The sequence below is a fragment of the Dermochelys coriacea genome, chromosome 26 (assembly GCF_009764565.3).
Source record: "Dermochelys coriacea isolate rDerCor1 chromosome 26, rDerCor1.pri.v4, whole genome shotgun sequence".
NCBI classification, from domain to species: domain Eukaryota; kingdom Metazoa; phylum Chordata; order Testudines; family Dermochelyidae; genus Dermochelys; species Dermochelys coriacea.
The window spans coordinates 5641819-5658291 of record NC_050093.1 but is presented as its reverse complement, the minus strand read 5'-3'; the positions used below and the strand labels follow the sequence as shown (position 1 = coordinate 5658291).

Below are 16473 nucleotides of genomic sequence, written 5' to 3'. Positions count from 1 at the left end.
CTTTTTAAAAATTGTCAGTTGTTGCCTAGCAACAACCCACACCATCCTTAAAGCCACAAGGCATTGAAATCTCAGCAAAACCTTTAAGCCAAGGCTTAGCTTTAAGCACACACTTAAGTCCCAATGACATCCACTTAAGCTAGTTGACTTCACTGGGACTTAAGCATGTGGTTACAGTTGTTAAGCATTTACTTAAATGTTTTGCTGAATCAAGGCCTCAGAGAGTTGGGGTCGTTGTTACATCTGTTGTTATATGGGGTGAATTCTCTGTCACTTGGAGGCGATTTTAATTCTAGTCTTATGATTTTTGCTGTTTTCTTAAAGCCTCAGCTCCAGGATTCATGTGGTTACCTGAACATTTTAGCCCTTATGGTTTCTGGGAAAGGGTTGCAAATGTGACCCAAGTGCACCCTTAATGCTCAAAAGCCAGAAGGTAACAAAAGAGAACCCCAAATGTATTCTTGTTTTAAAATCTCATGATTTTGGGGGTGGAGGCTGACCCTGGGTTTTTGAAGGCTGTGTTGGCACTGCTCGGTCGCGAAGGGTTCGATCGTGGCCCTTTCCTCCCATGAGACTGGATTTAGAAAAAGGCCAAAGTTTCCAAAAGCAGCCTCTGTTGGGAAGTCCATCCGTTTTGATGACTTTTGCGTGAGATGGAGCTTTGCATGCCTGTGCAAGCAGGTCGAGCCACCTGGGACTGCTCCACGGGACAGCTGCGGGGCCTGGTGGTTTATACCTTTTGTGTTACTAGATTGACTTTATTGAATGTATTTATTTATTTAAAAAGCCTTGGGCCCCGCTCGCCCCCACGTGAACAGTTCAGCGGGAGGTGCCCCGCGTTTCCTGTCTGTGGCGGTCTTTGGCCAGAAGGGGGGGGAGCAGCCGCAGCTGCGGGAAGCAACGTGCCCCTTGCCGGCCCGGGGAGCCATCCCTGGCCCTTTTAAGAGCCAGGCCCCTTTAAGGAGCAGCCGTTTGCCTGCTTCCTGGGCGTGCACAGCCCGGCTCAGCCCCGGGCTGCGCCCTGCGACATTCAACTGGATGCAAACCCCGCCTGGGCGCACCAGGAAGGAGCCTGGCAGCTGGACGCTCCGCCCCACCCGTCCCCCTCCACTCGGGCCAGCGCAGGGATCAGCAGTCGGGGCTTGCAAACCCGCCCCGCTCCCCCAGGGCAGCAGCCAGAGCATCCTCTGCCCAGCCCAGGGTGCGCAGCCGGCAGAGCCCGGGGCAAGGAGCAGGGGATGCCGGAGCTAGCCAGGGGCAGCAAGTCAGCGGCAGGCCCTGCCTTGCCGCCCCCGGGAGGGAAGCTGGCAGCCGCGAGAAACCCGCCGAGCAGGGCCCCGCGCAAGGCGTTCCTGTGGCATTAGCTCATCCGGAGCCCCGCCGAGCCGCGTCTGCCAGGCTCCAGCCGCCGAGCCCTCTCCCCTACCCCGCCGCACCCAGCCTTCCGCTCCCCGCAGGCGCCGGCGGCGCTGCGCCCCCCTGGCTGGTGCGCCATGGTCTCCTGGATCATCTGCCGCGTGGTCGTGTGAGTACGGCGCGGAGCTGGGGCTGAGAGCCGGGGGAGCGGGTGGGTTCGCCCTTTGCCCAAACCTGGCAGCGTTTCTGGTGCGTTTGGGGTGGAGGTGGAATTTTCGCAGCTAGGGGAGCAAACCCCCAATTTACTGGTAACAGAGTGTGTGTGTGTGTGTGTGTGTGTGTGGCGGGGGGGGGGGTGTCTCTTAACTTCCCCGGGCGGGGCTCGTGTCATTCAGCATCTCCCCTAGAACAGGTTTCAGAGTAGCAGCCGTGTTAGTCTGCATTCGCAAAAAGAAAAGGAGGACTTGTGGCGCCTTAGAGACGAACAAATTTATTAGAGCATAAGCTTTCGTGAGCTACAGCTCACTTCATCGGATGCATTCGATGCTTTAATAAATTTGTTCGTCTCTAAGGTGCCACAAGTACTCCTTTTTCTTTTCCCCTAGAACAAGTATCGGAGGGGTAGCCGGGTTAGTCTGTACCCACAAAAACGACGAGGAGTCCGGTGGACTAGTACTCCTTTTCTTTTTGCAAATACAGACTAACACGGCTGCTACTCTGAAACCTTTTTGTTTGTCGTGTCCGTTCTGACTTGTTCAATATTTAGCTCCTGGAGTTAGAGCCAGTTGGTGGAGTCTGCCTTCAACTTGGCACCTTTCCTCTCTACCCAGCCCCGGTCTCCCTCCCCTAGCCCAGTCAGACAGCAGCTACCCAAAAGTAATGGCTATTTCAGACAGGCACTGCTCTCTAAAATAAGGGCAAGTATCCTTCCTTGCTGTGGCATTCCACATAGGGCCCATAAGGGGCTCCTGGCATTTGGGCAGATGTGCCAGCTAATCTGGTAGGAATCTCATTAGTAATGGAGTGTTTTTTAGCAGCCATTCATTATGTAGCATTACCCCGTAATCTTCCTGGCTAGCAAAAGCCCTACGTGCTTGTGTCTGTGTGTGGCAGGATGTCCCAGACAAGTCAGTTAATTTCCCATCTGGTAAGTGATCTTGCATCAGAGTGCACAAGCTGGGTCATGTGCCCTCAGGGCTTCAAAGGCCACATGTTAGGGCTTCAGTGTGCTAGGGATGCACCCACATGCTGGTGTGTCTGAGAATTAAACCGGAGGTGGGGGGGGGAAGCTTGAGGAGCTGCCAAAACACAAACTGTTGGGCCACTCACTAGGATAGGATATGGAAAATGCAGCTGGAACTTTGTCTGCACTAGGGATTTTAGCCACCAATATAGCTCCGCCAGGGCAAACTCCCAGTGGAGACATGCTGTACTGGGGGGGGGTGGGGGGGGGGGAAGCACTGGTGCTGCTACATCTGTGACTGTGAACCCCTGCGTGGGAGACAGCAGGGTAGATTTGATTTAAATCAAATTGATTTAAATCACTAGTCGGGAAGACTTGATTTAATCATGGATTTCTACATAAAAGTGCATTCTTGTTGATTGTTACTAACTTGCATGTTCAGACATGTTCCTTTCACCAGCTTCAATGCAGCTTTCTCCTGAGAAGGAACACGTCTCATGATGTTGTTTCATTCGGAAAACCAGGCCTTGCTGGTTTGTTGTGCTGTTTGCATTTTGCACACATGCCTGTCTTAACCACAGGTAGAGGAACTTCATTAAAATATTCCCAAACTCGGTCTCTCGTACAGCCTGCTGCCACTATAGGTTTACCCTTCTAGTGAGAGAATGGTATGGTAGATCTCAAATCAATGAAAGCTACACTCACTCAAGACTTCTGGAATATGCTGCTCAAACAGGTTCACTTTTAAAGAAAAGGAGTACTTGTGGCACCTTAGAGACTAACAAATTTATTTGAGCATAAGCTTTTCTTTTTGCGAATACAGACTAACACGGCTGCTACTCTGAAAGGTTCACTTTTGTTTCTACTGCCTGTCCCTCACTTCTCATGTTTATCTCCAGAATACTTCTCCTTGTCCAGATCTATTCCTCCCACAACAATCTTCTATTCATTGAACTTTTTGAAACTTTGCACTTTTAGAGAGAGGTAAGAGATTGACTCTGTGTACACAAATTTGCAGAGGGACAATAGGGTTGAGATCTGTTATTTCTCACGTCTCTATATTATTTATTTATTTTAAAACATTTTTGCTGTTAACAAGCATGTTCTCTCTGGAGACACAAATCCACAGTTTGAGAACTGCAAAACTAAGTAACTCTGATGGTATCTTCTAGACTGAACAATGAGTCCCATTGGGTAGTCTTTTTTCCACCAAATGCATCCGATGAAGTGAGCTGTAGCTCACGAAAGCTTATGCTCTAATAAATTGGTTAGTCTCTAAGGTGCCACAAGTACTCCTTTTCTTATTGGGTAGATAGAAAGATTAATCTATACAGAAGCCCCTGGAACCCCATAAAATTGGGCCCCTTATCCATGAACTATTGGAACTCATTTACAAAACTTTTCTTAAACATTACGTGAATATCTTGTCTTGTACTATAGAATTAGAGTGTATAATCCCTATTCCATGATGAGATATCTTTGAACTATAATGTATCTTTATCTTTAGATAGGTGTTTTCCTCAAAACGCATTTTATCAAAAAATCAGATTTTAAATTAAAAAAAATGTTTTTTTAATTAATTTTTTTAAATCATTGATTTTTATCCACCCTGGGAGACAGTAATAGTGACCCTGGGAAGAACTTGTGCACCCCTGCAGCAAGTGGTGCATCAGTTCTTGGGCATATAGAGGAGGCTGCCTTGTGTTTAGAGTGGCCTGGGCTCCACCAAGACCCGGGGCATGGAGCTGCAGTTTCCTGAGCGGTGCGGGAAGCCACTTGGCTACTACCAAGTGACCTGGTTTTGCTCTCCTGCTCACAGCCTTGTGACGGTTGCGTGTTAATGTATAACCCGGGCATGTGGGCTGGGACCCTGCAAGGATGGGCAACAGAGGGCCCGGGAGCTCTGAGTTTGCCCTTTAAGGTGAGGGAGGCCATAGTGTTTGCAGAACACAATGTTCAGGGCAGGTGGGGATAGAGGAGAGCGTGTCACTGCCCTGAAGAGCTTCCCAAAACGGGGTTTTACTGTGGCCTCCCCCGTCTCTCTGCCATAGGTGATGTGGTGTGTTTTTTAAAGAGCACAGGCATGCATGGACTGGCTGGTCTGCAGCTCTAGATAGGCTGCAGGAGTAAACGTGTTTAAGTAGGGCTGTGGCCGACCTGTGTAATATGTTTTTTCTTGCCAGCATGGGCCGCTTCCTGGCCTCCACTTCCACCAGGGCTAAAGCCAGGTTCTCAAACGTGGTTGTGTGGGGCCAGTGTAGGAGAGCAAAGCTGGGGTATGGCCTGTATTTATATTTGGTTACCTGGGCAGTGTAGGCAAGGGGCTCTCTCTGGCTGGGAGGTAGAAGAGGCTGGTAGCCGAGCTTTCAGAGCTAAGCATATCCATCCTGGTGGGTTGGCATGGAGAAGCCAGTGCATTCTGGCTGGACTAGCAAAATGGGGTGCGTTCAAATTGGTTTGGGCTGAGGCTCATATGCCCTTATGCTAGCGGACAGAGCTTTGGACTACGACTTGGGAGGCTTGGGCTCTGTTCTCAGCTCTGCCACTGGCCTGCTGGATGACCTTGGGCAAATCGCTTCACCTCCCCGTGCCTCAGTTTCCGCATCTATAAAATTGGGGGGCGGGGTCAATGTTACCAACCTGGTTTGTTAAAGTACTGGGAGATCTAGAGATGAATGGCTGATACCTGCCCAATAAGGCAGTATTGGCAGTGTACTGCAGACCAGACTCCCCATAGCCCATTACACCTGGAATCCCAGTCACCCTGACGCAGCCCAACAATCCGCGTTTGTGGCACTTTAAATCTTCGGAGCCCCATGGGAACCCACCTTCCAGCCCTTCAGTTCCTCTCTCTGGCTCTCCTGAGAGAAGAGTCAGGCTAAGTTCAGCCACCCCACCCTGCAGTTCCAGCGCCATCTGAGTGAAGCAGCTGAGGCCAGACATGCCCGTGGAATTCCCCAAAAGGAGCTGTGGTGGTCTGCACAGGTGGGATGGGGGTACCCATGCAGCTGCCTCTCAGCCTGGACTCAGAGAGGTGCCTGCTGATTGTATGGGGGAATCTCTGGCCTTCGGGTTCACTCGGAAGAGAGTGCAGGCGGTTTGGTTGGTGGTGCCAGGAATGCGATGCAGCGGGGGCTGGGTTCGGGATGACATCTTCTGTGTGTTTTTAAAATAAATTTCATCTGAATGAGACATGCGGGAATAACTGGGAGAAGTGCTGCTCCTGCTGGAGGGGGCTGGCTGGTGCTGTTCTCTCAGGCTGATTCATGCTGCCCACATGACTCTGCAGCCCTGCTCAGACTCTACCATTGCTCGCTGCTGCTGCATTATGGGAGCCCTCCATCTCCCTGCTCCCCATCTTTCCCTGTGCCCTGCTCCCTCATGTCCCTCTCCACTTCAGCACTTCTGGCAGCATGCAGCCTGGAAGGCTGAGTGCCCTCTGCAGGGCCAGGTTCCCCAGGGGCCATGCCCTGCCCCATGGGCTAGCTCTAGCAGTGTGTACTGTCCCCCATCCTCCCCAGTGTGTTGGAACCTGTTGTTAACCAGTTCCGGTGAGGAAGTGCAGCCTGATGCCATCCTGTGATTTAGCAACAGCCTGTTGGACTGGCTTGGCTTGTGTAACCAGGGGCCGGTGTGGCAGCCCCAGGCAGGTTAACTAGCCATGCTCCAGGTGTGTGCTCACAGGTGCCGTCAGTTAGACTGGTAGCAGGGAGGAGAATGCAGTCCAGAGGGATGACAATGAATGAGACTGAGACACTTCCTGCTCCAGCCTCCAAACTCTAGAGCATGTCAGGGAAATAAGACCTGAAATCAGACTCCCTGTTAAAGGGTGCTTGGAGGGGGGCAGGACATGACCCAGGAAGAAGGGTGGCAGAGGTAGCACCATGCTACAGAACAACCTGCCAGCAGCTCGGAACAGGGCTTAAATCCTGAACACATTGCAGCCCTGGTCAGGGCAGTTGCTTGACACGCTGGATTTACCTTAGCTCTCCTGTCTGCTTGGTGCTTTGACACCACTGCCGTGACGTATCTGTGAAATGGGGTGACTGGGGAGGGCTGGTGCACGTGGGCCAGGTGAGCGTGGGCAGGATGTGGAGTATCCTGACCTGTCAGTGCTAATAGCTGTTCCCCGCTGGGAAGTGGGTGTAACCCTGCGATGGTTGTGCCGCTCTGGCTAATTACCCCCTCGGCTGGTATCTGTCACGGGGTTCAGGCACTGTGAGAGTGTCACAGGGAGCTGGCCTGGATACAGGCTCAACCTTCTCTACCAGTACCACCACCGAGTTCTTCCCCCTTCATCTCTCTTGCTGCCAGTCGGCTGCCTCCCTGTCTCCTCTCATTGCCACTCCAGAGGGAGAGGAGCGAACTTTCCCTGGGCAGAGGCACTGGGGCAGCATGGTGCTGGAGGCCATGAAGTCAAAGCTGCGGAGCAGAGCCAGGCAATGCTGCTTCTCTCTGCTGGCCCTGCTGTATGTGTGGTGGCCGGCCTTTCTCACACCCTCTCTGTGTTACAGGCTGGTGTTCGGGATGCTCTATCCGGCCTATGCCTCCTACAAAGCCGTGAAAACCAAGAACATCCGGGAATACGTGAGTATGAAGAGGGGGGAGTCTGCACTGGGGAGACCTCTGTGAGCTATTGTCTCCAGGCATAGGGGAGCTGGTGGGGAGGTGATGCTAGGGAAGAGACCAGGGAGGCAGGTTACCTGGGGGGCGTTGAGCCAGATGTGGAAGCAGCAGGGCTGATTTGCCCACCTGCCTGAGGCTGGGCACAGGAGGGCAGTGGTGGGCGTGCACGGTTGGTTTGCTGGGAGCAGGGTTGCGTGTGGAGATGCTGAGCGCCTGGGCTCTGATCCCCACTCTATGTGCCTGTCTCCCACCTCTGCTGTGGGGACAGTGACCTGAGCTGACCCTGTGGGGCGGTGAGGATGAACTCGTGTTTGTAAAGCAATGGGCATGTTCTTCCCAAAGGAATTAAATGCCCATGGTCCTAAACTCAAGGGCTCATATATGATTCTGCCGTAAAAGCCGTGCCGCCTCCAGCAGCGGAGTGGCCCTCTGACCACTGCAAGGGTGGGGAAATGTGTCTGGGGGCTTGGATCCGAGAGCTAATAGCAGGCAAAGGGCCCTACCCCCTTTGTGAAGGGTAGGTAGGGCTACCCCAGGGCTTGGGTGGCAGCCTGTCCCTCTCCTCCTCGGCTGGCTCTGAGCCCTGCAGGCTGGCGTGGATATGTGCACGGGGAAGGCTGTCACGGTCCATGCTGGATAACCTGCTCCCTCTATCCCTGCAGGTCCGCTGGATGATGTACTGGATTGTGTTTGCACTCTTCATGGCTATGGAGACCCTCACGGATATGTTCATTTCCTGGTAAGGCACCAGCCTGGAGGGCCCTCTCCTGGTGGGCACGGGTGGCTTCCCTGCAGGAGGCCCTCTGGACTGCACAGAGCTCACTGCAGGGCCATATCATATTCAAGCGACTGATGCTTCAGAGTGATGTCGCTTGAAGCATGCGTGAGCCTAGCTATCCGCTGTAGAGAGGTGGGCTGGGTTTATGGCTTGTCTCTTACTCACAGCTGCTTCTCTGCCCCCCCATATCCTAGATGCTGTCCTGGGACATGGCCTCACAAGGTCTGCATGTGCCCTCTGATCCAGTGCCCCATGCCCAGGGGAAGGGAAGGGATGGCCTCCTCCATGCCATCCCAGTTGTCCGTCCGTCCATTTGGGTCTCCTGCATGTTTGCCACCACCTTGTGGGCTGCCGAGCCCCTGTCTGTCCTCCTTTAGCAAGGGTGGAATTGATTGACCCTCTTCCTTCACACCCACTCCATCTGATGCCCAGTGGGGGGGGGGGACTCGCTGGGCCTGATTGCAGACTGGGGGTGGGGAGCAGTTATCCTTTCAGTCCAGAAGCAGAAAGCTCCCTGAAATTCCCCACTCCCCCTCTTGGTGGACAGGAGCAATGGGGGTTGCAGCTGTGCAGTGGCTCTGCATTGAGCCATCTCGCCATGAGGGTGAAGGGCAGAGGTATGAGGTGTTGGGCTCTGGGGGCCCCGGGAACCCCCTCACTGCTGCATTCTCAATCTGGCAGGTTTCCTTTCTACTATGAGATCAAGATGGCATTTGTTGTGTGGCTGCTTTCCCCCTACACCAAGGGAGCCAGCCTGCTCTACCGGAAGTTTGTGCACCCCATGCTGTCCCGCAGAGAGAAGGTAATGGGTCTCCACGCTCTCGCCTCGCTTCTGGGGATCAGCAAAGCTGCTGTCCCTCCCTAGGGTAGCTGCATTGTAAGCACTTAAAGTGAGGGGCTGGCCAGCCATGCTGATCAGAATGGAGGCAGGCTGCGCAGCCTTTCTGCACCCTGTTCTCCCAACACTCCTCAATCCTGACCTGCGTCTCCCTCGCTATTACAATTCAGAGCCCCCGCCAAGTCAGAGAGTTTTGTTTTTAAAAGCCAGCAGCGGTCATTCTGGCCATCTACTCTGACTTCCTGCATAGTAGAGGCCAATGAACCTCCCACAGGACTTCCTGCATCCAGCACATACCTTGTGGTTGAGCTAGAACTTTTTTTTTTTTTTTTTTTTTTAATATAAAAAGTCATCTGGTCTTTATCTAAAATCTCTCAGTAGCACTGCCTGTTGTTCCAGTCCTGGTCTTCCCACACATAGCTCTGCCAATGCTCCTCTGCCCGACCTTCTGACCCCCCTTTAAATCCATTTAAAGGTCGGTTCCTTGGTGGGGGGGCTTTTATTCAACTTCCCAGGAGGCTTTAAAGCCATTGCGTTAACCCTGAACTCCCCAGCCCTAGCGAGGGGGGTGGGTGGGAAAGCAGGCACAGGGCTGTGTGCAGGATTCCTGCAGGGTTCTCGGTGTAGGGGTATAGTTGCATGGACTCTGTATCTCTGTCGCCGCTTCGGAAGGAGCCAGCTCCGCATGAACGGAAGACATGACTGCGCGGGGCTCATAGCTCGGTCTGTTGATCAGTAACTCCTCCCCAACAAAGTAATGCCCAGAGTAGGTTGGCGAGGTGAGACCCCGGCTGGAACAGGGTAGATCTGCAGTTGAGTTTAACGGGTACAGAGCTCCCAAGGCCAGGCGGGCATTGGCTCAGGCCTCTCCGCTGGCACAGCTGTGTGGGGTTCCTGGTGCCCTTGTGTCTTGGAGCAGGTTGATTCCTCCTCTTCCTTCCCAAGGGGGGACTCTGGGCTGGGCCTGGCTGGCAGTGCTCATTATGACATGTCTCTGCAGGAAATTGACCTGTACATCACCCAGGCCAAGGAGCGCGGCTACGAGACCATGGTGAACTTCGGCAAGAAGAGCCTCAACATCGCAGCCACAGCTGCCGTCCAAGCTGCGGCCAAGGTACCTGATCTTCCTGGGTGATTTGGGAGGCTTTTGTGGCCGTGGAACCTTCTAGTAGAAACCAGCAGAGCTGGCAGATGCCAGTGGGAGAGACTGTGCCAGGGTGTGGACCAGGTGCTTAGGGCTGCTCTGTGGCACCCACACATCCTGGCAGCTCACAGCCCTAGCATTCCAGATGCATACCCGGGTTACTGTTAGCTCACTGTGGCTTTGAGGTTAGCTTTAATCCCACAGTCTAGCCAGAAACTCGCTGCTCCTGTCCCTCCAGAGGTAATGCTGCCGCTCTCCTTGGACCAGTGTGCCACCCCTTCTCTGCACCTGTCACACAGATGCAGCTCTGCCTGTTTTTCCTGTTTACCCAGGTGCTTATTAAGCTGGATTACACTGTGCTCTACCATAACCTTCCCCACCCCAGTGTCGGAGGCAAGTAACATCCTGCTTAGATGCCTCCTACCAAGCGGAAAAATCAGAAGAAATGATCAGGCTTGGCTGCCCAGGAGTCGAGTGTTTCAAAACAAGCTGTACTGCCAAGGGGCTAGCACCCAGGCCTGGGTTCTGTTCCTGACTTGCTGCAAGTCCCCTCTCTTCTGTGCCCAGGTCCCTATCTACCCAGCGGGCACCCACCTGGTAAAGCATTTTGAGATCTCTAGGTGAGACGTGTCACTTAAGTGCCTGTGATTTACATGGTAAATGCCAACCTGACCCCTATTCAGCAGGGTGAACCACCCCCACACATCAACCCACTGGGGTTATGCACTTTCCTAGCTGTTAGCCCCCACAGGGCAGTACTTTGCGTGAAGCTTCCCTCGAGGCTCCATTCTCTGCAGGAGTGGCCTGGCCACAGTGTGACTAACCCTTTGCCCCTCTTCACATGGGTGTTGAGTTGCGGCAGCTGATCTAGGTGCTCTGTGCTGCCGCTGCAGCCCGGTGTGTGTCTTTGGCGCCAGGTGTCTCTGACCTGGTCTCTCACCATCTCCCCCATCCTGTTTGCTTGGCAGAGCCAGGGAGCCCTGGCCGGGCGTCTGCGCAGCTTCAGCATGCAGGACCTGCGCGCCATCCCTGATGACGCCCCCGTGCACTACGAAGACCCCTTGTACCTGGAGGAGCAGGAGTTGAGGCGACGGCCGATAGGTGAGGAGCGAGAGCGTGGCGGGGAAGGGAGGGGACTAAGACCTGGGGATCTAGGGTTTGTATAAGCTCTAACAGAAGTGCATTTTAGTTCTCTCTGGAACCTACTGGGTACTGGCTTGCTCCTTCGGATCCGGGGCTGGGCTGGGGAGACTTCCCTGGCCCCTGAGAGATGGGGATGGGGCCAGGACTCTCCTGAGGAACTTGGCCCAAGCCCTGTCTGAGGCTTCACCTCCAAAGGGGCAGAGAGGAGTCAGGCTGGCGAGAGGAGGGGCAGCATATCTGGGCAGGAGGGGAGCTGCTCCATACTTGGAGGAGGAGGCAGGATGGGTTTGTGGCCAAACTCCCCTCCTGCAGTAACGCTGTTAATGCTGGGGCCCAGGCTGGCCTCCAGAATCTCCTGAACTGGAGAGAGGGAAGGTGCGACTTAGAAAGCCTTGTGGGAGATGGACCCTGGGTACAGGATTTGGGCTGAGTGGGATTTGAGAGCTGGTCAGAATGGTGTGGCTGGCTGGAAGGGGGCATACCAGCTCCAGTGCAGAATGTGCTTGCTGCATGTATGGGGCGTGGGCGCAGCTCTGCAGGGCCGGTGGGCAGAGGAAGGGCAGATGGCTCCGGGCAAGGCCTGGGGCTGAGCTGGGAAAACTGGGTTTTATTCCTGGCATGGCGGTGCTGGGTGAGTCGCTCCTGGTGTCTGCCAGCCTCAGTTTCCCCACCTGGAGCCTGGCTCGCCAGGTTAACTGGTGTCGGTAAAGCACTCGGTGGCGCTCTGCGGGAAGGTGCTAGAGAAGAGCAAAACCTGAAGCCTATAAGGGAGATAGCATTGCCCTGATTGCAATGCCATTGCCTCATTGCTGGAAGGCAGCGTGGCCTAGTGGATAAAGCACTGCACTGGGACCCCCGGAGACTTGGGTTCTGCTGGCCTGCTGTTGACCTGGGGCAATTCACTGCACCTCTGTGCCTTTGTTTCCCATCTGTAAAATGGGGATAATGGTAATGTCCTCCTTTTGTAAAGTGCTTTGAGATCTAGGGATGAGACATGCTGGATAACTTCAGCTCTTAACAACATCACATTGGCACAAACTGAAGGTTGAGGGGAGGAAAGGGGGAATCTCTCTGAAAGGCTCCTCCTGCCCAGTGCTCAGCAAAGCAACCAGAGCTCTCTGCCTGTCTCCTTGGCTTTGGCTTCCCAAAGCCCCAATTACACATCTGTGCTCATGGCAGGCAGAGGGACTTGGAGCGAGCCTGGTTCAGAAGCAGCCTCTGATAATTAGCAGCTGTGGCTAGAGAACATTGCGAAAGGAGGGCAGGCTTTGAACCCTCTACCTCTTGCCAGCGTGGCACTTGGCTTATAAAGAGATGGGCATGTGCCAAGGGCCACAACAGGAATCCACTCCCACCCCTGTGCCATGCACTGATCCAGCACTGGGCTTTCTCTTTTCTCTCTCAACCCCCCCCCTCCCCCCCCAAGGTTACAGAACTGCCTCGGCTGGCCGGCAGCCTGGGCGCGAGAGCGACACGGAGGAAGAGGAGTGCTGGTCGGACTCTCAGATCTCGCCCAAGGTTCTGCCCCGCAGCCAGGACTTCGCGCTGTCCAAACCACTCTCTAGGAGCCAGAGCCTGCGTGTCGTGAAGAAGAGACCCCAAGTCAAAGAGGTGAAGATTAAGGCAGGCTGTCCCCTGCCTTGCTGCGCCAGCCCTGCTGTCCTGGAGACCCATGGGCTGGGGAGCTGTGCCAATGTCTGCCCCTAAGTTTCAGTGCTGGGGAGGGCTGTGCCCTCAGGCGGGGGGAAGGTGGGAGCCTCTGTTTCCACCATCATGGCTTCTGAAGGCCCCCCTGGCCGCTTGGGGGGCAGCTCCGCACATGGTGCCACCTTGGGAGAGAGGAGCTTAACGGAGCAACGTTGGTGGGGCAGGTGCAGCGAAGGAGGCCTGACTCGCTTCTCCTCCCTTGCAGGGCTCTTCCAGGATGGTGCGGGGCCGGGCGAGGAAGAAGACAGTGCAGCCGGATCAGGACAGTTAGTTAACCCGCAAGAGCTGAGCTTCACCGGGAGTCTTAACCTGATGTGATTTGGCTGTCACACCAGGGGCGGCACCTGTCTCTGTGGGGCCACGTGCCACTTCCTGCTACATACCTGGCAGAGGAGATTGCTGTTTCTAATGGGGCTGGGGGTCCCTGTACACCCCACTGTAAATATCTTGTCCCCCTTCTCCCCCCCGAGAGGTCCCAGTACCTTCCTGTCGACACCCTGCTGCTCTCTCTGCCCCAGGAGCTGCCTCTACACACAATGCTCCCCTGGGTGTAAATAGCCCAGCACCAGGCCTGCTGCACTGTGTGCGCGTGGGCTTCTGTCTCAACCCCCCTGCTGTTCTATTGGGCCCCAGCCTGGCTCCTCCGCGGCTGGGTTAGCAGCACTTTAGACCATGAAGCTACTGCATGTGCCCTGTGACTGTCCCAAGGGGAAAGCTGCCCCCTCCCCCCTGTGCCTACACCGATCTGCTGCAGGTCAGCTCCAGTGCCTCCAACCCCATCCACCCTCTGACCCATGCAGTTGTGCCTGCCCTGGGTGTGTCTTACATCCCTGCCACTGTTCCCATAGGGCGACGGCTCTTGTTTCACTCAGGTTTCTCTGCTGTCCGCCACTGCTCAGTTCGGTAATGCTCTGCATTGCCCGGTGTGCCTGAGCGCCCCGGGTGGGTGCGATGAACTGCTTTCTCTCCTGCTTGTGGGTCAGGAGCTGTGGTGAGTAGCAGCCTGGACCATGCCCAGGAGGGTCACAGGCGCGCTGTGTCCTGGGCGTTACATCCTCCTGCTCTTCAGTCTCTAATGGACAGGTTTGGGGGAATATTTATTTGTAGAGTAACTAGCAGTTGCGTTATGGAATCTGAGTGACCCTCTCCGGTCCCTCTATTCTCGGGGGTCCACCACAGCACGTTTGTGGCTGAAATGACTGATGCTTTAAGCCAAGCTGTGCGCTTCTGTGAGCGGTCAGCTCTCCAGAGATCTGTGTCTTGGATCAAATGATCCACCTCTGAATGGAACGTACACAGCAGCCCAGAGCCTCCCTTAGTTACTTGGTGACATCTTCTAAACATCCCAGCCGTATCGAAAGGCAGAGGTGTGATGCGGTGAGAACTTCCTCTTCTAAGTTACACAAAACTAAAGACTTCAAGTGCCAAAAATCCATGCGCTTTAGACCCAGAACACAGCACTGGGAGCCGGTTATCTCTCTGCCCCCCATGGATTTCTGTAGCCACCCCCGTCTCTCCTGGCTGCACCTCAAGGATCAGACCCTCCACAGCCTTGCCTCAAATCCTTGTTACTTGAAAACAGACTGACTGATTTCTCAGTAGCCCCACTTCTGTGTCCTTTACCCTCAGCTGACTTTTATGTTAGACCGTCATGTATAGAGCTTTTGTATATTTAAATACATGAACTTGTGAAATGAGCTGGTCTGGGAGTTTCTTTTGAGTCAAAAATTGTCCCCTCTCAAGAACAAAGCACAGCAGTGTGGTCTGCAGGCTTAGGGTCTTGGAGTTGGGGTCCATTAGCAACCCCAGCCTCTGTGTCTGTACAGCACCCAGGACAGGGGGACTCCAGAGTGAAGTATTTTTAATGCAGCTGTACTCTTCCCATATGGTTTCTAGTAGAGGGTCTGAAATGCTTTGGAGACGCTTGCTTTCTCCCGACTCCATAAGGTGGGTATTCCCTTTATAGATTTTTTTTTTGGTGACTCAGTTTCCCCATGATAAAGCCGTACAAGGAGTGGGCATCCCACTCCCCCTTTCTAATCACAAGTGAGCACCCTGCATGGGATTGAAATGCTGCTGGCTGTTTAGACAGGGTGCTATGCTGGGGAATGAAATGTTAGTCTAAAAAGTCATCCAAGCAAATCCACCGTCATGGGCAAAGGCAGGGTGGGTGGAAAACTGTACGTAGGGCAGCAAATGCTCCTGTTCAAGCTGAGATGAATCTCAGAACAGTGCCTTGTCCTTGGGATAGAACCAGCTGTACCCCAGGGCCAGCAATTGTTGTAGTTATCTTCAAAGAGTTGTTGAGGCCAATGCTGGTAATTACGCTGGTGATCCTTACTGCAGCTGGGATGAGATGACTATAAAACTCCTAGATGGATGTGATAGCTACAAACCAGCACAGCTTTTAGATAGGAAAATGTGCTACAGGTACTCTTTATAAAATGTCCACAGAATAGTGGGTGTAGGAGTACCAGCTGAAATTGCTTCTTTGGACTTCCAAAGGGCCTTAGGCAAAGTCCTTCAAAAGAGCTGGCTAAGGAACCGAAGTAGTCCTGGAGTTGAGAGGTGAAGTACTGTTGTATCCGAGAAAGTGGCTAATGACAGAAAAGAGAGTAGGCAGAAATGCTTAATTGTTAGTATAATAAAGGCAACGGGGGGGCAGAGTGTTCCTCTCTAGCACTGGTGTCTAAAGCATGAGTAAGATCTTTTGGATGAGAACTATCTTTGTTCTGTTTGTACAGTGCCTAGCGCATGGGGAGCCCTGGTTTGTGACTGGGGCTCTTAGGTGCTACTATAAAACAAGTACTAATGGTGATCTGGAAAAGAGGATGAGCCAGGAGGTGGCAAAATGTGCAAATGACAATTATTTAGGCGAATCAAGAGTAGGGAACTCTAGAGCCCCTCCCCCCAAGTTAGTGAATGGGCAGCCTGCTGCTGGATTAAATTGTAAACATTGGAGGGAATAACTTTGTTAGGTTCTAAATGAACTCTGCCTGCTTGCTTCCTGTGTCACTGTGAACCGCGCAATGAAAACTCTAGTGCAGAATGCAGCAATGGCTGGAAGGCAACCAAAATGCTAGGCTGCATGAGGAATAGCCTAGAAAATAATACCTCATATCATGAGATATTTTCAGTAACGGTACACCCTCAGCTGGACTAGTCCTGTCTGCCTCTAAAAGGACACCGCAGGAATTGGGGGTGTGCGCACAAAATAAACTTGCAACACCCTAGAAAAATGGAGAAAGAATGGAAAGACCAGGACTGTTTCCTTTAGAGAGCATACAATGAGAGGGACTGGGTGGCTAGAGGTATGTAAGATAATGAATGAAATGGGGAAGGTAGATCAGCTGTTCCTCTTTCATTCTCTCATAAGATGAAGGGGAAATTTAATAAAAATGAAAGGTAACGCATTTAAAACTGATAAGACTTTTTTTTTTTTTAGTTTTTTGTTTTTTGCACAATTAGCATGTGGAACTCACAGCCCCAAGCTATATTGCTTCAGGCCGTCTTAGCTGTCAGAAGATTGGACACTTATGTAATCAATGAGAATGCCCTCAGCTATGGTAGACAGGTTACAGAAATAGGAAGAATAAAAACTTTCCTGCTTCAGGGCACAAGCTGATCACTGACTTTCTTCTTGACCGGAGTCACTTTCTGGGCAGTTGATTTTATAATTGTCCCACAGAGGGTTTCTT

General features: G+C 53.2%; 1 protein-coding gene across 1 annotated transcript; it reads left to right on the top strand.

Annotated features, from left to right (window-relative positions):
• The first annotated feature begins 811 nt into the window (after positions 1 to 811).
• REEP4 (receptor accessory protein 4) lies at positions 812 to 14472 on the top strand. The gene is made up of 8 exons (XM_038384954.2): positions 812 to 1525; positions 7054 to 7126; positions 7828 to 7904; positions 8625 to 8745; positions 9782 to 9895; positions 10894 to 11026; positions 12495 to 12679; positions 12981 to 14472. The coding sequence occupies exons 1-8, from the start codon at positions 1494 to 1496 to the stop codon at positions 13044 to 13046; spliced, it is 801 nt and encodes a 266-aa protein (XP_038240882.1). The 5' UTR covers positions 812 to 1493; the 3' UTR covers positions 13047 to 14472.
• The last annotated feature ends 2001 nt before the right edge of the window (positions 14473 to 16473 follow it).

Coding starts and splice junctions, on each gene's coding strand:
- REEP4 (XM_038384954.2), top strand. CDS start 1,494: ATGGTCTCCTGGATCATCTGCCGCGTGGTCGT. Junction 7,127..7,827: donor CCAAGAACATCCGGGAATAC/GTGAGTATGAAG, acceptor CTATCCCTGCAG/GTCCGCTGGATGATGTACTG. Junction 9,896..10,893: donor CCGTCCAAGCTGCGGCCAAG/GTACCTGATCTT, acceptor TTTGCTTGGCAG/AGCCAGGGAGCCCTGGCCGG.